The following is a 22,610-nucleotide window of genomic DNA, read 5'->3' on the forward strand; positions in this document are numbered from 1 at the left end:
TATACTAAAGCCTATAAACTTTAATGTTGTTTTAAAATTTCTACCATGTTCTATATTTGTATTAATGTATGATAAACTCTTTTTCATGGTAAATGAGCATAGTTTAATTGTTTTTATCAATTAATTTAGTATAACTTCATAATACTCCCTAAATCGATGGAATAACCATTATAAAATTATTATTTTCTTCATAAACGGAGACGACAGTGGCTCCAAACCTCTTTCCTGGTCATTCTCCACCACTTTATGTATCCAAATCAAGCTTCTCACAAAGTGATTCATCCTGGTTTGATTGGAACGACGAAGAAGCTGTGCTATTCCCAAACTGGGAAACTGGAATCACCTGATTTGAAAGTGGGATAACTTCTTTTCGCCAACTCCTATGAGATTTATTCAACTTCCTGGTTATTCTCCACCACTTTATGTATCCAAATCAAGCTTCTCACAAAGTGATTCATCCTGGTTTGATTTGAACGACGATGAAGCTGTGCTATTCCCAAACTGGGAAAATGAAATCACCTGATTTGAAAGTGTGATAACTTCTTCATCCCAACTCCTATGAGATTTATTCAACTTCCTGGTGATTCTCCACCACTTTATGTATCCAAATCAAGCTTCTCACAAAGTGATTCATCCTGTTTTGATTGGAACAACGATGAAGCTGTGCTATTCCCAAACTGGGAAACTGGAATCACCTGATTTGAAATTGGGATAACTTCTTCATCCCAACTCCTATGAGATTTATTCAACTTCCTGGTGATTCTCCACCACCTTATGTATTCAAATCAACCTTCTCACAAAGTGATTCATCCTGGTTTGATTGGAACGACGAAGAAGCTGTGCTATTCCCAAACTGGGAAACTGGAATCACCTGATTTGAAAGTGGGATAACTTCTTCATCCCAACTCCTATGAGATTTATTCAACCACTTTATGTATCCAAATCAACCTTCTCACAAAGTGATTCATCCTGGTTTGATTGGAACGACGAAGAAGCTGTGCTATTGCCAAACTGGGAAACTGGAATCACCTGATTTGAAAGTGGGATAAGTTCTTTTCGCCAACTCCTATGAGATTTATTCAACTTCCTGGTCATTCTCCACCACTTTATGTATCCAAATCAAGCTTCTTACAAAGTGATTCATCCTGGTTTGATTTGAACGACGATGAAGCTGTGCTATTCCCAAACTGGGAAACTGGAATCACCTGATTTGAAATTGGGATAACTTCTTCATCCCAACTCCTATGAGATTTATTCAACTTCCTGGTGATTCTCCACCACTTTATGTATCCAAATCAAGCTTCTCACAAAGTGATTCATCCTGGTTTGATTTGAACGACGATGAAGCTGTGCTATTCCCAAACTGGGAAACTGGAATCACCTGATTTGAAATTGCGATAACTTCTTCATCCCAACTCCTATGAGATTTATTCAACTTCCTGGTGATTCTCCACCACTTTATGTATCCAAATCAACCTTCTCACAAAGTGATTCATCCTGGTTTGATTGGAAGGACAAAGAAGCTGTCCTATTCCCAAACTGGGAAACTGGAATCACCTGATTTGAAAGTGGGATAACTTCTTTTCGCCAACTCCTATGAGATTTATTCAACTTCCTGGTGATTCTCCACCACTTTATGTATCGAAATCAAGTTTCTCACAAAGTCATTCATCCTGGTTTGATTTGAACGACGATGAAGCTGTGTTATTCCCAAACTGGGAAACTGGAATCACCTGATTTGAAAGTGGGATAAGTTCTTTTCGCCAACTCCTATGAGATTTATTCAACTTCCTGGTGATTCTCCACAACTTTATGTATCTTAATCAAGCTTCTCACAAAGTGAATCATCCTGGTTTGATGGGAACGACGATGAAGCTGTGCTATTCCCAAACTGGGAAACTGGAATCACCTGATTTGAAATTGGGATAACTTCTTCATCCCAACTCCTATGAGATTTATTCAACTTCCTGGTGATTCGCCACCACTTTATGTATCCAAATCAAGCTTCTCACAAAGTGATTCATCCTGGTTTGATTGGAACAACGATGAAGCTATGCTATTCCCAAACTGAGTTTTTGGTAAATACTTTATATACTGAAGCCTATAATCTTTAGTGTTGTTTTAAAATTTCTACCATATTGTAAATTTTTATTAATGTATGCTAAACTCCTTTTCATGGTAAATGAGCATCGTTCAATTTTTTTTATCAATTAATTTAGTGAAACTTCATAATACTCTATAAATCGATGGAGTAACCACTATAAAATTATTATTTTCTTGATAAACGGAGACGACAAAGGCTCGAAACCTCTTTGAACATCATCATATGTTAGTGAACGTTGCAACTAGGCATTAAAACAATATTGTCATATTTTTTGAAATTTTCTCAAAATCTATGGGCTAACCCCTACAAATATATTGAGTTTTTAGTAAATACTATATATACTGAAGCCTATAATCTTTAGTGTTGTTTTAAAATTTCTACCATATTGTACATTTGTATTAATGTATGCTAAACTCTTTTTCATGGTAAATGAGCATCGTTCAATTTTTTTTATCAATTAATTTAGTAAAACTTCATAATACTCCCTAAATTGATGGAATAACCACTATATAATTATTATTTTCTTGATAAACGGAGACGACAAAGGCTCCAAACCTCTTTGAACATCATCATATGTTAGTGCATGATGAAACTAGGCAATAAAATAATATTGTCATATTTTTTGAAATTTTCTTAAAATCTATGGGCTAATAACCCCTACAAATATATTGAGTTTTTGGTAAATACTTTATACACTGAAGCCTATAATCTTTAGTGTTGTTTTAAAATTTCTACCATATTGTAAATTTGTATTAATGTATGCTAAACTCTTTTTCATGGTAAATGAGCATCGTTCAATTTTTTTTATCAATTAATTTAGTAAGACTTCATAATACTCCCTAAATCGATGGAGTAACTACTATAAAATAATTATTTTCTTGAAAAACGGAGACGACAAAGGCTCCAAACCTCTTTGAACATCATCATATGTTAGTGCAGGATGCAACTAGGAATTAAAACAATATTGTCATATTTTTTGAAATTTTCTCAAAATCTATGGGCTAACCCCTACAAAAATATTGAGTTTTATGTAAATACTTTATATACTGAAGCCTATAATAGTGTTGTTTTAAAATTTCTACCATATTCTACATTTGTATTAATGTATGCTAAACTCTTTTTCATGGTAAATGAGCATCGTTCAATTTTTGTTTATCAATTAATTTGTAAAACTTCATAATACTCCCTAAATCGATGGAATAAACACTATAAAATTATTATTTTCTTGATAAACGGAGACGACAAAGGCTCCAAACCTCTTTGAACATCATCATATGTTAGTGCAGGATGCAACTAGGCATTAAAATAATATTGTCATATTTTTTCAAATTTTCTCAAAATCTATGGGATACCCCTACAAAAATATTAAGTTTTTGGTAAATATTTTAGATACAAAGCCTATAAACTTTAGTGTTGTTTTAAGATTTCTACCATGTTCTACATTTGTATTAATGTATGATAAACTCTTTTTCATGGTAAATGAGCATCGTTTAATTGTTTTTATCAATTAATTTAGTAAAACTTCATAATACTCCCTAAATCGATGAATTAACCATTATAAAATTATGATTTTCTTGATAAACGGAGACGACAAGGATCCAAACCTCTTTGAACATCATCATATGTTAGTGCATGATGAAACTAGGCATTAAAACAATATTGTCATATTTTTTGAAATTTTTTCAAAATCTATGGGCTAACCCCTACAAATATCTTGAGTTTTTGGTAAATACTTTATATACTGAAGCCTATAATCTTTAGTGTTGTTTTAAAATTTCTACCATATTGTAGATTTGTATTAATGTATGATAAACTCCTTTTCATGGTAAATGAGCATCGTTCAATTTTTTATCAATTAATTTAATAAAACTTCATAATACTCTATAAATCGATGGAGTAACTACTATAAAATTATTATTTTCTTGATAAACGGAGACGACAAAGGCTCCAAACCTCTTTGAACATCATCATATGTTAGTGAACGATGCAACTAGGCATTAAAACAATATTGTCATATTTTTTGAAATTTTCTCAAAATCTATTGGCTAACCCCTACAAATATATTGAGTTTTTAGTAAATACTTTATATACTGAAGCTTATAATCTTTAGTGTTCTTTTATAATTTCTACCATATTGTACATTTGTATTAATGTATGCTAAACTCTTTTTCATGGTAAATGAGCATCGTTCAATTGTTTTTATCAATTAATTTAGTAAAACTTCATAATACTCCCTAAATCGATGGGATAACCACTATATAATTATTATTTTCTTGATAAACGGAGACGACAAAGACTCCAAACCTCTTTGCACATCATCATATGTTAGTGCAGGATGCAACTAGGCACTAAAACAATATTGTCATATTTTTTGAAACTTTCTCAAAATCTATGGGCTAACCCCTACAAAAATATTTAGTTTTTGGTAAATATTTTAGATACAAAGCCTATAAACTTTAGTGTTGTTTTAAGATTCCTACCATGTTCTACATTTGTATTAATATATGATAACCTCTTTTTCATGTTAAATGAGCATCGTTTAATTGTTTTATCAATTAATTTAGTAAAACTTCATAATACTCCCTAAATCGATGAAATAACCACTATAAAATTATGATTTTCTTGATAAACGGAGACGACAAAGGCTCCAAACCTCTTTGAACATCATCATATGTTAGTGCATGATGAAACTAGGCAATAAAACAATATTGTCATATTTTTTGAAATTTTCTCAAAATCTATGGGCTTAAACCTACATAATCTTGTTTTGAAAACCACTAACTGTAAATATTAAATAGTAAAAAAGCAAGACAAATATGTTACTAATAAGAAATGACAATGTACCTAAGCTAGTATATTCCGAAACACTGGCTGTGATATGATAGAAGGTTGAATATTTATAACAGGGCGTGCATGTTCTCTGATATCGATTCAGCGCTGTAGTCATGGCTGATGCAGAGGATCAGCCAAAAATTTGTTGCACATAATAGTGATCAGGTACCAGATCATGGGTTAGATGAGATGCATAATGGTTTACAGTACCATGTCCATGATGAGACTCGAGACAAAGAAGCAAGAAAAGGCATATCTTGCCGGTTATTCAGGAAACTAGTCTATAGAAACTCATTGTTTCATGTTCTGGTTTGTGTTTGAGTTTGTGTAACGAATAAAGAATAACCCTATTTAAAATACATTCCATTTTAAATATAAAATTTGACCTCATGACTTATTAAAACAAAAACAGAAGAGCTTATTATGCGTACAATACAGCTACAGCTGAGCATACAAATATAAATAGAGAAAGGAAATAAATAACAAACAAGTGTTGCTCAAAAAAAAAACAAACAAGTAACTGTTCTTCAAGCGTCTGTTGATAAAGAGTGTTGCAGATCAAATGGGTGCAGCACAAGTGGTTCTGAAATGACCAGTCTGGTTGCACCTACTACAATGCACAACCCTCTTCACACGTCCTCTGTCCTCAGCCCTAGCCCGCCTCTTCCTCGGCCTACCAGCCGGCCTCAGCGACTTAGGCGGGTTTATAACAACATCAATACCCTCTTTACCCACACTCGGATCTCCCTCAGACATCTCTCTCCAAAGACTCTTATCCGGAATCGGATGAATCGTCTGAGAGTACGTCTTCCTATACGTCGCCACAGTGAAACAGCTCTCAGTGAACCTATGAACATTCTGCCTACAAGACAAAAGCGCCGCCACGGCGTGCGCACAGGGCAAACCGTATAACTGCCACCCTCTACAAAGACAACACCTGTTCCTTATATCCACAATGTTGTTCCCTTCGTGAGATATAACTTCAAACTCAGCCTCGTTCGCTCGGAGGACCTGGTAGGTCCTCGCGAGTTCGAGCGCCTCGGCAACGCGGCGCTCGGCGCTCGGGACGAGGATCGAAGTCCACTGCATGCTGGTCTCCCGCCTTTCGTTGAACCAAGTCATCAACTGCCTCCTGATGCATTCCATCATCTGAATAATCGGAAGCCCGGAGGCTTCACCGATCCACGAGTTCAACGACTCGACTATATTAGCCGTCAAGTGACCAAACCTTTGCCCTTCGAAGTAGGCAGTCGCCCACAGCCTCGGAGGGATACGTCTGATCCAGTACGCAGCGTCTTGAGAAGCCTCTTCGACTTCTAGTAGCTTTGCCTCGAACTCAATCACTGTAAGAGCTTGAGCCGCTTCCCAGAGGTAGTTAACTAAGAGCGTGTTGTTAAACTCCTTACGGAAGCTCTCGCTTAAGTGCCTCATGCAGAAGCCGTGAAAGGCCGTTGGGAAGTTCTGCTCGACTCCTTCGACTATCCCCTTCTGTCTATCGGATAGTATAGTGAGCCTCGGCATGTTCTCGGTGTTGGTTTCAAGAAGATTATGAAGCTCACACAAGAACCACATCCAGTTCTCGTCGTTTTCCTCGTCCACAATCCCAAACGCTAGCGGAAACAACGCGCCGTCTCCGTCGAACCCGGTCGCTAAAAGCAATGTACCCAGGTACTTGCTTTTGAGATAGGTTCTGTCTAGACCAATAAGCGGGCGGCACGCGTTTAAGAACCCGTAGATGGAAGCTTGGAAGGATATGAAGAGACGCTGGAAGCAGTCGTCGGACGGATAACCGTAGACCGAAGCGATGCTTCCAGGATTAGTCCTCTTGACCTGGTGGCAGTACTGAGGAAGCAAGCGATAGCCTTCTTCGAATGAGCCGCGCATAGTCGCCATGATCCTCTCTTTACCGCGCCACGCTTGCTTGTAAGACAAGGTGATGCCGTGGACGCGGTGTATCTCCTCGAGAATCTCTTTAGGTTTGCAGTTCGGATTCTCGCGGAGACGCTGCTCCACGGAGGTGGCCACCCACTGGACCGAGGCCTGCTGGTGGCCCAAGTGGTTGATCCCTCCGCAGGTATGGCTTTCGTGGATGGTACGGATAGTGAACGTCGGGACGCCCGGGAGTTTAGCCGCGTGGACTCTCCACGGGCATCCTTCGGTAGAGCATTTGGCTGTAAATCGTGTTTTGTCTGATTTTATCGTCTGCATTTCGAAGTGCTGGGCGATGGCCATGTCTCTTAGCGCTCGGCGGCAGCTCTTGACGTCTGGGAACTCTTGCCCGACGGTTAGCTGGTAGGATGACTCGGCGGAGAGGGCGCGGGCTTGGACAGGGGTGGTGACCATTACCATCTCGCCGTGGTGGTCGATCTCGATCTCGTGGGTTGAGTCGATGGCTAGCTCGAGGTTCTCGTTGGTGCCGGATAAGGTGAACATTTGGTTCTCGTCGTCGTCTTCGTGTTCAGGCTTTTGATCAACGGAGAGTTCGTTCTCGTTCATGTAATCGTGATGATGATGTTCTTCTTCGTCTTGGTTTTCGTTGTGTTCTCCTAAGTCGAGCTCGTGGTCATCGTGTTGATGTGCTAAGTCAAGTTCGTGATGAGGTTGTTCTAAGCCCATGTCGTGGTTTTGACCGAGTTCTAGAGTGTGGTTGTGACCGAGGACCAGTGATTGATCCTGAGTTATACCGATGTTGTGGTTCTGTCCAAGCATTAAATCGCGATTGGCCATTGTAGAAGCAGACAACAAAGATCTTTTGCGTTATCAGTACCTGTAATAAAGAGAAGAAGACAACAAAGATCTAATTATCCAACTCTTAGAATACAAAACATAGACATAACGAAAGATATTAACAATTGAAAGTGTGTATGATGTTCAAAACCCAAAAGACTAAGACCAAAGAAGATCAATACAAGAAAGAGAGTGAGAGCTTTTTACCTAGTGCATATCCTCACTTTCACTGAACAGTAAGTTCCTCAACGAACAGAAGGGTTGATGAAGCTAGATTATAAAACTAAGAGTTAGTGAACATCATCAGCTCATGAGTGTAACTACTCCATAACTAAGATAACTAACAGAAAGATCTGAGCTGAGCAGAGACTAGAACGAATGAAGAAGAAGACAACAGAATTGTCAAAAATTGAAACTTTTTCAACTGCAGAAACAGAGAAACTCACGAGGATTAAAATTCTGAAACGAGAGAGAAGAGAAGATCCAAGCCTCCGTGAATCTTAAAACTAGGGTTTCGATTTGGGAATCGAATTGGGGGAAATGAGTCGTTGGAGAAGGGAAGTTGAATTTGGCGGGTAAAACAAAGGATAAATCGTTGATGGGGAGAAGGGGGAAGAGAAAAGGGTGTGATCGGGAATTACAGAAGGGGCAGAAGAGGTAGAGATTAGGTTCCTCTGAGGGCGATGATGCCAAACTACAACTTTGCCTTCTCTCCGACAACAATAGGGGAGTGTTATGTCTTTTTCCCTTTTTTTTATCTTTTTTTATTACTTCCTCTCGCTTAATTTACCCTTTTAGTTTCCCATTATTTACGGACTTGCCATCATCGTTCGTAGTCCAGCTAGAGACCATTGGGCCGACTAAGATAGGCCCAATACTCTATTGTGGATTTGCTGTCACAGTTTTAGAGTCCTACTAGAGAATTAAGCCCAGGTAACTTCAGCTATCTATTAATTAACCTTTTATGTTCTTGTGACAAAAATTATTGTTAAATACCAGGAGGAGGACTCGCAGTTTATTTTTATTTGGGATATAATTATAGGGTTTATTTGTGAAATAAACATTGCAAAAAAAGAGAAATTAGTTTTGTAGAGAAGGTAGAGAGAGATAGGAAGAAAGAATAGGGGAGAGAGTGTGGATTTGGGTACTTAGTGAATTATGTTTTTTTCTTAGCTATCTCACATAATTTCCCATAATTAATTATATAGATAAACAAACTATCATTACGCAAAAATATTCTTCTCCATTTTTGTCTGTGGACTAAAGAAGAACGTAGCAAGAGTACAAAGTTTTAGTTATGTGATGTAATTGGTCGTGTTTGATAGAAGCAGCCCCATACATTTCATACATAACAAATAGAATTATCTGAGTCTTGTGATCATTAAGACATGCCACATTTGCAACGACTAAATACATAACATCGTACGTGTTCGTTCAATTATCAATAAACAAACTAAAAAGTTATGAAAGACTTAGGAAGACAACAAGATAAATGAGAAGCCTCCAAAGTCTTTTTTTATGTTTTAGGAAACACTTGATCTCCCCCTGACTTGTTTGTTGTGCCTTCCTCTTCCATTTTCACACCTGCTTCATCCATTCCCACTGAGTTTACTCCTGAAACCTGCAACCAAACCAAACCAAACCACTTTAGACAACTTGTTTTAATCTCAGTATCAATCTCAAACTATCGGGTTTATTGTTTTCACTTCACCTTGGTGGTGCTTCCACTCTCCTCCATGCCCACATCAAAACCTTTCCCACGCTCCATCACTCCTTTCACTCCATCCTGTGCATTAACACGTTATGATTTAAATCAACCTCTTCAACATACCAAGCCAATCACAATCTAAACTCAAATTAGGATCCAGAGATAATTCACAAAGAATAAGGAATTGAGATGCACAAGATGATTCAGCTCAGCAAGCATGTCACGTCTGCTACTCAAGTCATTTGTTTAACCATTCTAACTAGACTAAACGTATTGATCCCTAGCCAGAGTAAATGCATCTCCAGTTCAGATTTAACTTTAATTTTAGACTGATGGAAAGATAATATTTTGTTTTTGGCACATTTCTCAGAGAAGATTCAGTTCTAAAAGAGAATAATTCAAACCTATATGAGTTTAAATAATGTTTATAGCAATGTTTGAGAAACCAAGGCAAATAGGTTTACCTTGTCCTTTCCATCAGGCTCAACAGCTTCTCTTTTCACTCTGCTTGGTATAGGTTTACTGCACAACCAAATAGCAAATTAAATATACACACTAATACTGCTAGCACGGAAAAAAAATTAGGAAGCATTGATATTACATACCGATCATCATCTACATCCATGTCAGAATCTGCATCCCATCTTTTATCTCCATCTTCTTGGTCTTCATCTACCTGAAATTTACACAAAATTAATACTAAGATTGGTTACAAAATAAACTATTAAAATTAGAAAAAATTATACTAAGATTGGTGACTAAATAAACTGTTTAAATTATAAAAAAAATATACTAAGATTGGTAGCAAAATAGACTGTTTAAATTAGAAAAAAATATACTAAGACTGGTAGCAAAATAAACTGTTTAAATTAGGAAAATATTAATACTGTTTAATATTAAGATTGGTGACAAAATAAACTGTTTAAATTAGAAAAAAATTAATACTAAGATTGGTGCCAAAATAAACTGTTTAAATTAGAAACTCAATAAACTCACACAAGAAAGAATGAGCTACTGAAGTAAAGCAAGCAGCCAAAAACATTACCTCAGGAGTCTCAGTATCTGGCGGCCTTTCCTGAAACGGCACACTAGGAGCATGCTGAAGCTTCGAGAGATTCTGGAGCAAGTCATTACGAATCACTTCAAGCATCTGCCGAGAGTTCTTGTTCTCCATGTTACTCGGAGCAACGTGGAGCGTATAGTCCGGACCAAAGTACTCATAGTACTCATGCTCCGGCATCTTGTCCTCGACCTCGATCCCAAGCGCAACTCCAGTCTCGTAGCACCAGCAACGCGCAACGTTGCGGATAGTGTAACCACCACCGCCAAGGAGCAGTAAAGGAACATTGAAAGATCTCATGAACTTGACACACTCGGCATGGCCTTTGATGGAGAGGTTAAAGCATCCCAGCCTATCGCCAGACAAGGAGTCAGCGCCGCATTGCAGTACGACCGCACCTGGTTTGAAAATTTCCATGACTTTCCCCATGATGGGTTTGAACAAGAGATGATAGCTCTCATCGTCGATACCATCGTCCAGTGGTACGTTGAGTGAATAGTACTTTCCACTTCCGTAGCCAATGTCTTGTATGTGGCCTGTACCGGGGAAGTAGTCTCCGAACTTATGGAATGAGACGGTCATGACCCTGTCGGTAGCGTAAAACGCCTCCTCCACTCCGTCCCCGTGGTGAATGTCGATATCAACATACAGAACACGCTGAGAAACAAGAAGAAAGACAAATACATTAGATCATGTTCAACAATGTTTGTAAAGAACGGATTATCTGGGGGTGGCATTCACTGATTTATTTTATACATATTTTACACTGATATAAGATATTTTAGTTTTTTTTTTTTGGTTTTAATTACAAAATTGTTTTATGAATTATCAAAATTAGATATACAAAACAAAAGAAATTATACAAATTTGTGGATATGTATATTAATTTAACAAATTTAGTCTAATTTAGATTGATTTAAACCGATTTAGAACGGTTTAAACCGGTTTAGAATGGTTTATAACGGTCTGAACCGGCTGAGAATGGTCTATTACCAAATTAGATATACAAAACAAAAGAAACTATACAAATTTGTGGATTTGCACTAACATTGTTAGTTAATTTAACAAATTTAGTCTAGTTTAGATCGATTTAGACAGTCTAAACCGGTTTAAAATGTTCTATAATGGTTTGAATTGTATAAATCGGATTTTTAAATATGGGAGAAAGCTGTAAGTAGGGAGGAGGAGACAAACCTCATGCTGCTTAAGCAGCTCCAGGATAGCCAAGACGATATCATTAACGTAGCAGAAGCCAGAGGCCTCACACTTCTTAGCATGATGTAGACCACCAGCCCAGTTAATAGCAATATCACAAAGCCCATGGTTCAGCTTAACAGAACCACCAACAGAGCCACCAGCATACGTCTGACAAAAGGAATAAAGACCGTCAAAGACAGGACAGTCTTCACCAACGTTGAACCGCTTGAGCTGGCGGATCTGATCCTGCTGAGTCTCGGGCGTAATGCTGCGGAGAAAGGAGACGTAGTCGTCGGCGTGGAAGCGGCAGAGGTCACGGTCACGGGCGGGGAAAGGCTTGAGGACTTGCATGTGCTGGAGGAGACCGTAGTGAGCGAGGAGAGCGTGCGTCATGCGGATGCGGTGAGGCTTCATGGGGTGGCCTTGGCCGTAGTAGTAGTTCCCAACCTCTGGGTCGTAGAAGTAGCACACTTTCCTCTTCACACCGTCTGGTCCAGAGGCCAGCGAGTTTCCTCCGGTGTCCATCAGTAAATAAAAAAAGATTACTTTTAGTTATCTCGGGCCTGTAATAGAAAGAACAGTGGGATGTAATAACAGAAGAAGCCAACAAGGTCTAACTGAAATAACTGAAAGTGTTACTCAGATCCTCATTTTCTGAAATTAAGTAAAAGCAAAGATCTTTGGCAGTGAGTGTAATAACAGAACAAGCAAACAAGGTCTAACTGAAACAACAAAAGCTGTTAATAACTGAAAACGTGTCTGGTGAACTCAAGCAATCATTCAGATTCCATTTCAAACCCAAGAGATTAAGACATAAGAGTTCTTGTCTTAAATAAACAGAGTAAGAGATTTTACCTAGAGCATCATCACTTTCTGCTGATGGAGCTGCAAAAAAAAAACAGAGTGAAACTAAGAGTGAGTGAACAAAAATCTGATAAGATTACGAGCTAATAACTCGATATTACAACTACGAGAAGGGAAAAAAACATACGAAAGATTGAAACTTTTTTTTTCAGCTCCAGAAACAGAGAGAACTCGAAATCTAGGGTTTCCACGGAAGAGAGAGATTAGGTTTCCACTGAGGGTGATGATGATGCCAAACTACACGGATTTGGGCCATCAACTTGAGAGAACTGGGCCGAGTGAGAAAGGCCCAACTTCATAAATGCAAAACAAATAACTAGCCATTTTTTTTTTACTTTGGGATAGATAAACCAAATCAAATGCATTGCAGATGATTGTTGGTTAGAATGTAACTGTATGTAGAAAATTTGATGTATAGTTTTTTTTTTTTTTTTTTTGACAGCAAAAGAAACATCTACAGACTCATATTGACTCTGTAAACCAATTTGGTAACTCCGCATCCATGTGAACGACAAAAGACGGTTGTTTCCTAGCACTGCGTGCTAAGCTATCCGCCCTTGAGTTCTCCGTCCGTGGTACATGAACGATGTCTGAGTTAAGGAAACTTCCTCTCAAAAGCTTAAAGTCCTCCAGATAGCTTCCAAATGCAGGCCATTCTTCTGGTTCCGAAACCATCTTCACCAATTGAGAACAATCCGTTGCAAACGTCACCTGAATCTGTCTTAAATTCTTCATACATTCCATTGCCCAAATCAAAGCCTCCATCTCCGAATGAAGAGGTGAGAGAGATGCTCTTACATTTCTTGCCCCTAATAAACCATTGAAACCCGGTAAAGTACTATACCAGCCTTGCCCTGAAAATAAATCCTTATCTTTCCATGATCCATCTATAAAGCACCAACGTCCTGACGTCACTAACGTAGAAGTAGTTTGTACCGGTTGTCTCCTTGTTGAGTCATTTGCTGTATAGTTTAGTCTGTAAATTTTTTGTTATAATCGGTTGAGTTGTAATTGTAGAGATTAGTTTTGTAAGATTTGATGTAGTTTTAATAATTAAACAAAAAAAGAAAGATATTTATACAATCAGTTTTTTTTTAAGTTAATAAATAATGCTTTAAAAAATAAGCATCCTACAACTATTTTTTTCTATTTTTCTAATGTTCATTTAAGAACTAAATAAAATACGATTGATATTTTTTTTATAGCTGTAGATAAAAAAATGAAAATTAAAGAGATTAGTTAATAGGTGTTGTAGTTTTAAAACTAAGATAAAACATAATTGATAAATTTGAGGCCGTATATAAAAGAAAATAGATTATTTTTTCTTTTGGTCCGTGGACAAAAAGAATATAAAAAAGAGAATCTTATGCTTTAGAAAGCTACAAGTTTAAGGTGTTTTGATTTGAAATTCAAGAAAAGAATAGCAAAGAGTACAATGCTCTAGTTATCGTATGACATTGGCTATTGCCGTGTTTTGATAGAAGAATCTAAGGAGTTCTGTAAACGACTCCTTAACAACTACAATCATTGTATATATATATGTGATGATGATGTCTTTCGGTTTCGTATTTATACATCTGATAAAAAACACTTCTTTAATTCACATACATACAAACATGGATACGACAATATCACCAATGTATAAGCTATTATCTATTCACGAGCATCCTCTTCTCCCTTCAGCTATGTTCATTGTCGGGAAATGTGATGGTTGCCGGGTAAGAGGACTCATGTACGGTAGCTACTATTGCAACAAAGCTAATTGTTTTTGTTGGTTCCATAAGGACTGTGCGGAATCCCCACTAGAGATCAATCATCACCCTTCCCATCCTGAGCATCCTCTCTTGCTCACTAAGATGGCTCCAGCGGAAGAGGGTAATCGATAGCTTTTCTTATATATGTCTCAAGTGTGGTTTTATTGTCTCTGTATTTTGTGTTGGCTTACCCCACATCATAAACACCAATCGTCACGATCATCGCGTCGCTTTTATGCATCATCTTGGCCGTAAGGGTGCAAAATGTGGAGTTTGTCGGGAAAGTTTAAGTCAGTACTACGGAGCTTATTCTTGCTCGATTTGCCCTAAGTATGTAGTTCACTTACAATGTGCTGTTGATTTTAATTTATGGAATGGTGTGGAACTCGAAGGGATACCTGAGACCAGCGAAGATATTGTACCATTTAAAGTGGTGGGTGATAATCTGATACGTCATTTCATGCATGAAAAACATATTTTACTGCTCTTGAAAGATTATGACATGGTTGGTGACGACTACGAGAGGGTACGATGTGAAGCATGCGTCTCACAGATCGGGTTATTTGGCCTAGTCTACAGTTGTCAGGAATGTCGTTTTTTTCTCCACGAAAAGTGTGCTCATCTTCCTATGAAGAAAAACCTTGTCTTTAACCCCACACCGTACATGTTGGAGTATCAAGGCAAGGCTGTATACTGTTACTTGTGTGGTTTATTCGAGACAAATCCTCTCATACCCCTATATCTTATAACACAATCTCAAAAGGACCTTTTTGTTCTTTTAATTTTATAAGTCAAACGAAAAATCATAAAATTAAAATGGAAAAGTTAATATTTTTTATTTGATTTATAGAATTTGATAAAAATATTTCAAAAATCCAAAAATGTTGTTTTCCATATTTTCGAAAAAATCATCAAAATATAATTAAAAACGATTTTAAAATATTTTTTTCTGAATTTGAAAGGTATAGAATTTAAATATTTGTCTATGGGTTCACTAATCCATAAGGGGGGGTTAGGGTTTAGTTTTGATGAGCGGAAAGGATTTGATTTGGAAGTTTGGGTTTTGATCAAAAAAAAATTATGAAAAAGGGGCATAAGAGATCAAATGAGCTCATAAGAGATTATCTCTATAGAAATAGGGGCATGAGAGTAGTTGGCTCGGTTTATTCTCTGGTGGTTTTAAGTACACATCGCAAGACCCTTTTGGGAATTATTCCTTTGTAGATGTACATTGTAGTTCCATTTCTGAGCCATTCGTCCATAATGCCCATTTGCATCCCTTATATTTTGTTGAAACAGTGGAGAACAGTCCTTGCGATGCATGTACAAGATTTCAAGATGGCTACGTTCTCAATTGTAGTGATTGTGACTTTGACTTGTGTTTGTATTGTGCTACTTTGCCAGAGAAGATATGGCATATAAGCGATGAGCACCCTCTCACTTTATATCATGGCGGAAAGAAGGCGACCGGCACAAACTGGTGCGAAGTTTGTGAGATGGAGTTAGATTCAAGTAAATGGTTCTTTACATGTTTTGGTTGTGGGGTCACTTTGCATGATAAATGCGTACTAGGAGACTTCTCACGTCTCACTCCAAACTATTCCGTTCCCTTTCGGGGAAAAGAATATTCAGTGATTCTTAACAATCAGAACAGTCGGCCATCTTGCAGAAGTTGCCACGATCGATGCAAGGCCCCAGTCATCTTACAAGTCAATGACGAACATAATGGATACATTTGCTCCAATTCTTGTTTATATAGGGTCTTTTAAAACCAAAACCAAAAGATTATAGCGAAAGAGAGGCTGGTTTGTTATTTATCAAAACGCAAGTTATGTAATAATGTATTTTTCTTTTGTTAATGTGTAAATAATAATAAAATGATTCTCATTGTAAATAAATTCTTTTCAAGATTTCAGGAATCATTTCATCATTTCAAAAAATCTATCAAATAAAAACAGAAAACAATTCAAAGAGAGGTAATCATCTAGTTACTCGAACATGTTTGGGAGAGGTCTCACGGCCATGAACGCATCCACCATCTGATAATTATCATTAGTTTTCTTTGTTAGTATTGTAACAATCAACAAAACAAAACAAAACCCTGATTTATCATCAGTCTCTTAGTGAAATCGATGTATTTTTTTACCTCTTCAGTAACAGCAGCTCGAGCCATGCGGTGTCTTTCCACCATTCCTGTCAAAACTTCAGTGAGTCTCTTCTTTACTTCTCCCGTTAGCATTCTTCCTTCTCCATATTCCTTAAACAATGGATTTGCAATGTGTATTACACTTCTTATGTCAGATAACCCGATCATCTTATAACAAGCTAGTGGCGAGTGTAACGTAATTTTACCTTCTTTATGTGTTCAAGTTCAGCATCATCTTCTAAGAAGAAGCTAAGATACTTGACTGGTATATCCACCTGTGTAGAAGATAAAAATAGAAAGTCTGAAACTATGGTCATTGGATCACAATGCAAATTGAACATAGTTATTTATATGTTAGTACCTCAAGGTTTGCTCCAATTTCTCTGTGCTTCTCGATGGAGTCTTGCCCACCACTGAACGCATATCTGTTTATCTGTACATAATAAACACTTCAACGATCAACAAGATAATATGAAAAAAAATGTGCATTTACAACAAGGTTATTACCGAAATACAGAACTGGATTTTACCTTGTTTTTAATGTCTTTTGCAGTATCAGTTACGTAGATTGCCGAGTTTGGATCGCTTGCCGACATTTTTCCATTCTCTCCCTGCGGAAAAAAAGGTGACCAATGTCTCTATCACTCTCAGTAACAACTCTAGAAGGCTAATAAAGAAAGTACACTTGCCTGCAGAGCAGGGAAAAATGATGACTCAATCAGAGCAGGCTTGCTATAGCCTAACCGTGGTGCAACATCACGTGTCATCCTAAAATAAGGATCCTGAATAATACAAAAAAAAAAATTAAAGATTGGTTATAAACACAAAAACAGCATAACACAATAATTCAAGACAATGGAACTATTTTAATAAAAAAAATTGGCGTTCTGCACTTTATATTTAAAACAACAATGACACATGTTTTTTTTCATTCGATTATAATTTAACATTCATTCAAAAAAAAGAATACATGAGAATTAGCACCGTTGTGAAAACAGCACACCTGATCAATTGCACAAGGAATCAAGCAACGGAGCTTGTCTTTGCCAGGGAACAAGTGTGGGAATGAGCTAGGAAACGATGGAACTGCCTGCAAATGCATGGAAAAACATTTTATCAAAATTTATACTACACACCTCACAGGCCAATAGGAACAAAAAGACACACCTGGACAGGAGGGAAACTGAGTTTCCCAATATGATCTTCGCCAGAAAAGCCAAAGATTCCCATAGCCTAGCAAAGAAGTTGAATGACATGAAGCAAGTAACAAATCACACGAACCACATTGTTGCAGTCCAAGGAGATAGAGTTTAAAGTAACCTTATTAAGCGTAACGCACTTTGCAACCTTCACCATGTTCTTATAGAAAGCACTACACACATCATCAGCCAGAAAAAAAAATATGTAAAAATGTAAACATCAAAAACAAAAAAGGTGACTATCTTCTTTACTTACCCGCCAACATAGTCAAAGTCCGAGAAAATAAACGTCTTAGTGACATCAAACCCACAAGCAATGATATCTTTCGCGTTCTCTCTAGCGAGCCTTTGACTTTCCTCCACCGATAAGTTCTTCCACATGCACTTCTCATCGTCCGTGAGCTGTATAACGAGAGGAACCTTGAACGCTTCCTGCAAGTATCTACACAGAGAGTATAAAGAACAAAGCATTGACCTTTAAAAAGACAGAAGATGCAACCTTTACTTGGTAAACATGAAAGGAATCAAATGACCCAAATGCAAAGCCTCTGAAGAAGGTCCTCTCCCAGTGTAGAGATAGAACTTGTCTCCTCTCTCGTACGCATCCAAAACCAAATCGAAATCTCTGTTAACAACACTCAGCCAAAAAAAGAAGTTAACTTTCTTCAAACCCATCAACTCAATTGAATAATTGAATCATCACGAACCTGTGTGCGAAGAAGACGCCGCGGCGGAGGAAGACGTGAGGTTGGCGAGAAGTGAGCCTCTCAACGCGATCGATTAGCGATTCGTCGAGTCTCTGGCATCCGAATTGGTCGATGAGCTTGTCGTAGTCGATTTTGCCGCCGTCTTTGGCGGAGACTTCCCATGGATTCACCACTTGCTCCGATGAATCAGACGCTATCTCCTCCTTCTTGTCAACCTCCATTGCGTCTGATTCAAAGGCGAATCCTTGATTAAGAAACGAAGCTAGAGAGAGCTATGGAGATTCCGGTGAAATGACGGCGGCGACTGGGAAGAAGAAGAAGAAGAAGAAAATGAGGTTTAAATTATTATATGTTTATTACAGTGTGGGAGTTATAATTTTACTTTATAGTCAATTGTGCTGTTAAGTTTTTAATCATCGGTAAGGACCATCTCCTTCCAAAAATCACAGTATCTTCCTAGGCAACTACGAGTCAACTCCATGGTATAAAGGACTATAAATGTATAGATGTATGTATAGAATCCGTTCGGATCGGGTATTTCGGTATAAATGTATAGAACCCGTTCGGATATTTCTGTACTTGGGATCGAGTTTGGGTATTTTTAGTTCGGGTTCGGTTATTTCGGATCAAGTTCAAATATTTAGATTTTGAAAAAAAAACATTAAAATTTTCATTTCTCAAAATTTTTATATTTTAAAATATAACATTCACTTAACTAATTTTTTTTTTTAATAAATTGAATGGTTAATAGATTTTGACATAATATTTTAAAACTAAAAAAGACATTAATTTGGTTATTGTTTTTATATTTTGGATGTAACTTTTTGTTAATTCTTGAAATAAAAAGTTTGACATACATTTTAAATGAATAGCAAATCATTTTCTTCGTAATTCTATGTATATCATATAAACTTCAAGTATGTGTAATATCAATATAAATATTTTATATAAAATGAGAGATGTAAACTGAAAATATATGGTTAATTATACATATGTTCGGTTATCAGTTCGGATATTACCCGTTTGGGTTCGGATATCTAATATCTCCTAATTTAATATCCGTTAGGATATTTTGCTACTTCGATTTGGATTTCGATTCGAATTTTTTGGATCGGGTTCGGGTGCAGCTTCGGATATCGGGTTAAGTGCCCACCCCTAATAACAGCAAACCTGAAGATGTATTATTCGAGATGGATATTCAGATAACCGATCGGTTCATGAAATTTAACTCTTTTTTGGTTGAATTTTATCGAGCGATCTGGGATGCTGGGCCTAAGTTGGGCCCAAAATGCCTATTATTTCAACAATTTTCGGATCTTTTTAGACGAAACAGAAAAAAAGGAAAACGAAGAGATGCTTTTTACATATCAGAAAGTCAAAATAGATTAAAGTCAAATCTAGATCCGACGGTCAATATTCCATCATCTATTCTCATTCTCAATGATATCTCCTGTCTAAAAAGAATCAAAAATCTGTAAAAGCTAATAAAATAATAAAATCCCCAAAGAAAAAAAAATCGAAAAATCCCTAATTCTCTCTCTCTCTCTCTCTCTCTAGATTTTTTCTCTCTCTAAAAAAAAGAAAATGGAACCTCACGAAAGTCACCAGCAGCAACGTCTCAGCTCTCCTTACTTCCACCACCACCTGCAACACCACCACCACCATCCATCCACCGTCTCTTCCGCAAACGCCGTTCCACCTCCCAACAATGGTCTTTTCCCGCCGCCGCCGCCGCCGCAGGCTAACGATGGCTCCTCCTCTCACGCCGTGTTTCCCCTCTCCTCGGCGGTAACGGCGCCGTCTGAGCCGTTAAAGAGGAAACGAGGCCGTCCGAGGAAGTACGTGACGCCGGAGCAAGCCCTGGAGGCCAAGAAAATGGCGTCCGCCGCGAGCAGTTCCTCTGCTAAGGAGAGGAGAGAGCAAGCAGCCGGAGGTACTACGACGTCGTCTAGTCCCGGGTCATCGAAAAAATCTCACCTTGGCTCCGTTGGTGAGAACCCTCTTCGTGTTTCTCCTAATCTGATGCTTATTGATTATAAAGTTTCAATCTTTCTATTGAATTTAGAGATTGGTAGAGAGGTTCTTGTTTTAGTAGACACTGTGAAATATTAGTAGAGAGGTTCTTGTTTGTGATCCTCTAGTGAAGTAAGAATCTTTGAGTTTCAGAATAATTTTTTTGGTTTTGTTTTGGTTGCAGGTAAAACTGGGCAAAGCTTTACTCCACATATAGTTAACATAGCTCCTGGTGAGGTATGTCATGATATTCTTTAGTCACTCTAGATTCTCTCTCCCTGTTATATATTTTCTGATTAGGATAATCTATAGCATTGTCTGTAAATCTACTGTCCAAGGATGCTAAAAGCTAATATAGGAAATATACTGCCTTTTATTTTAATTGATGTGAGTGCATAGAGGAATCTTTTAACGCTTTTGAAGTGTTCTCTGGTGACAGGATGTGGCTCAGAAGATTGTGATGTTTGCACAGCAAAGCAAGCATGAGCTATGCGTTCTTTCTGCGTCTGGCACCATCTCTACTGCTTCCTTGCGTCAGCCAGGAGGCAACATATCTTATGAGGTGAATTTTCTTTTTTTTCTTCCTGATCTTCTCTCTTCTGTGTGCTAGAGAAGAATTGAGTTATATATAACACAGTGTGCATGCTGTGGAAGCTAAATGATTTTTTTTTTATTTAGACTTTCCTTTCTTTGAAGTTTGCATATAATAGTTTCGATTATTTATTTCAGGGTCAGTACGAGATTATCTCACTATCCGGATCATTTATCCGATCTGAACAAGGTGGTAAAACCGGTGGACTTTGCGTTTCTTTATCTAGATCTGATGGTCAGATCATCGGAGGAGCTGTTGGGACTCACTTGACAGCTGCTGGTCCGGTTCAGGTAAACTCCTCTTGTGTCTCATAGTTGCAACTTTCATCTGTGTTCATGTGTTCATGTGTTATATTAGTTAAGTTATGGCTTTAGATTGATCGCCTTAGGTTTGTGCAAAAACAGGTGATTCTTGGTACGTTCCAGCTTGATAGAAAAAAGGATGGTGTGAAAGGGGAAGCTTCTAACAGCGGAAGTCGGTTAACTTCTCCCTCTAGCACTGGACCTGGCCCGGGCCCTGGACCGTTGCTTGGTATGGGTTTCCGTACTGTTATGGAATCTCCTGGTAGAAATCCAATGAGGGGAAACGATGAGCAGCATCATCATCATCAACAATATCAACAAACCGGTATGGGTGGATCTCATCATTTCATGATGCAAGCGCCGCAGGGAATGCACATGACACATCCCCGGCCATCTGAATGGGGAGGAGGAGGCAGCAGTGGTCATGATGGTAGAGGTGGTGGCGGTGGGTATGATTTGTCAGGTAAAGAAAACCTCAAAACTTTCTTCTCAGACGTTTAAACTAATACTAAGTAATGGTAGAGATAAGAGTATTGAGGCAAGAAGCAAAGTTAAAGCTTTCTTCTTTGCAGGACGTATAGGACATGAGTCATGTGAGAATGGAGATGACGAGCAGCAAATGCCGGATTAGCTTCCAGAGACGTGTGTAGGGTTTAGATCCAAATTAGAAACTGAAGCCCTGAGCAAGAATCTGAACTGAGAGAGAGATATGACTTAAAAAGACAGAATCTTGTCTGAAGTGTTTTCATCAGAGAGATAATAGAAGTTGAGAGTGATGCTTTTTGTTCTTTCTTGGTTAACGGTGTAATAATATGTATAAACTCCACAGCCTTTTTTTTTCCTGCTTCTCTTTCATTTCATTCCTTTTCTTTTTTCACTCTTTTCTTCTCCTATGTTTATATAGTTTGTTATTGTTTTGCTCACATGAAAAGAAAATGCTCTGTTATGAATACAAATACACTTCTTTTGTTTGCTTTATATTTCCTCAATATTTGACTAATCTTTTTCTACATTGAAGTTCATAGTAAATACTCCTGCTGCTTCGAGTTGTTATATATTTTTAAAAAATTATACATCTTAATAAAACATCTCAAATTTTAATTATAAAGATATTGTTTTTGTAATTAACTATTTACCATAATTTTTACTCGATCACAGCTTTTAGTCAAGCACAGTACAAAAATCGCAATTAATTTCTTTGAAATTTACAATTAATACTCATTAGAAAATGCATTGAAAATGTAAAAAGTATATTTAAAAAAAAATATTTTTAGTTATTTTATGTCAACTTGTAATTTTTTTTTGTCAACCACTTGTAATTTTTTAAAAAAATCTATTTTAGGGGAATTAACCTGTTAATGATGCATTTATGTGTTCATGAAAAAAAAAAACCATTTTTTCTTTA

At 37.5% G+C, this 22,610-nt stretch overlaps 5 protein-coding genes across 6 annotated transcripts; 2 read left to right on the forward strand and 3 right to left on the reverse strand.

The window, feature by feature from the left end:
- Positions 1–5,271: 5,271 nt before the first annotated feature.
- On the reverse strand, positions 5,272–8,403 carry LOC106365661. Its single transcript, XM_048775915.1, has 3 exons — positions 8,110–8,403; positions 7,871–7,933; positions 5,272–7,703 (listed from the first exon to the last, which is right to left on the reverse strand). Exon 3 carries the CDS (start codon positions 7,661–7,663, stop codon positions 5,495–5,497), a length of 2,169 nt encoding a protein of 722 aa, XP_048631872.1. The 5' UTR covers positions 7,664–7,703; positions 7,871–7,933; positions 8,110–8,403; the 3' UTR covers positions 5,272–5,494.
- A 577-nt stretch (positions 8,404–8,980) lies between these two features.
- Positions 8,981–12,760, reverse strand: LOC106365662 (histone deacetylase 19). 2 transcript variants are annotated; one of them, XM_048746280.1, is made up of 9 exons: positions 12,620–12,760; positions 12,484–12,513; positions 11,626–12,191; positions 10,417–11,088; positions 9,977–10,047; positions 9,836–9,893; positions 9,375–9,449; positions 9,178–9,284; positions 8,981–9,138 (listed from the first exon to the last, which is right to left on the reverse strand). In XM_048746280.1, exons 3-8 carry the CDS (start codon positions 12,151–12,153, stop codon positions 9,180–9,182), a joined length of 1,509 nt encoding a protein of 502 aa, XP_048602237.1. In that variant the 5' UTR covers positions 12,154–12,191; positions 12,484–12,513; positions 12,620–12,760; the 3' UTR covers positions 8,981–9,138; positions 9,178–9,179. The 2 variants fall into 2 exon arrangements, with proteins under 2 accessions (XP_048602237.1, XP_048602203.1); XM_048746246.1 differs by having other exon boundaries at positions 8,981–9,284.
- A 1,348-nt stretch (positions 12,761–14,108) lies between these two features.
- Positions 14,109–16,176, forward strand: LOC125579879. Its single transcript, XM_048743784.1, has 2 exons — positions 14,109–14,210; positions 14,299–16,176. Exons 1-2 carry the CDS (start codon positions 14,109–14,111, stop codon positions 15,034–15,036), a joined length of 840 nt encoding a protein of 279 aa, XP_048599741.1. The 3' UTR covers positions 15,037–16,176.
- Positions 16,114–18,605, reverse strand: LOC106445274 (tryptophan--tRNA ligase, cytoplasmic-like). The gene is made up of 12 exons (XM_048776356.1): positions 18,299–18,605; positions 18,097–18,216; positions 17,848–18,033; positions 17,713–17,764; positions 17,560–17,625; positions 17,396–17,482; positions 17,082–17,174; positions 16,923–17,003; positions 16,754–16,825; positions 16,599–16,667; positions 16,393–16,503; positions 16,114–16,285 (listed from the first exon to the last, which is right to left on the reverse strand). The coding sequence occupies exons 1-12, from the start codon at positions 18,517–18,519 to the stop codon at positions 16,235–16,237; spliced, it is 1,209 nt and encodes a 402-aa protein (XP_048632313.1). The 5' UTR covers positions 18,520–18,605; the 3' UTR covers positions 16,114–16,234.
- Positions 18,606–19,816: 1,211 nt separating this feature from the next.
- Positions 19,817–22,183, forward strand: LOC106445277 (AT-hook motif nuclear-localized protein 14). Its single transcript, XM_048743148.1, has 6 exons — positions 19,817–20,288; positions 20,496–20,548; positions 20,751–20,873; positions 21,041–21,193; positions 21,308–21,668; positions 21,778–22,183. Exons 1-6 carry the CDS (start codon positions 19,883–19,885, stop codon positions 21,834–21,836), a joined length of 1,155 nt encoding a protein of 384 aa, XP_048599105.1. The 5' UTR covers positions 19,817–19,882; the 3' UTR covers positions 21,837–22,183.
- Positions 22,184–22,610: the final 427 nt, after the last annotated feature.

This window comes from Brassica napus, chromosome A1 (assembly GCF_020379485.1).
Source record: "Brassica napus cultivar Da-Ae chromosome A1, Da-Ae, whole genome shotgun sequence".
NCBI lineage: Eukaryota > Viridiplantae > Streptophyta > Magnoliopsida > Brassicales > Brassicaceae > Brassica > Brassica napus.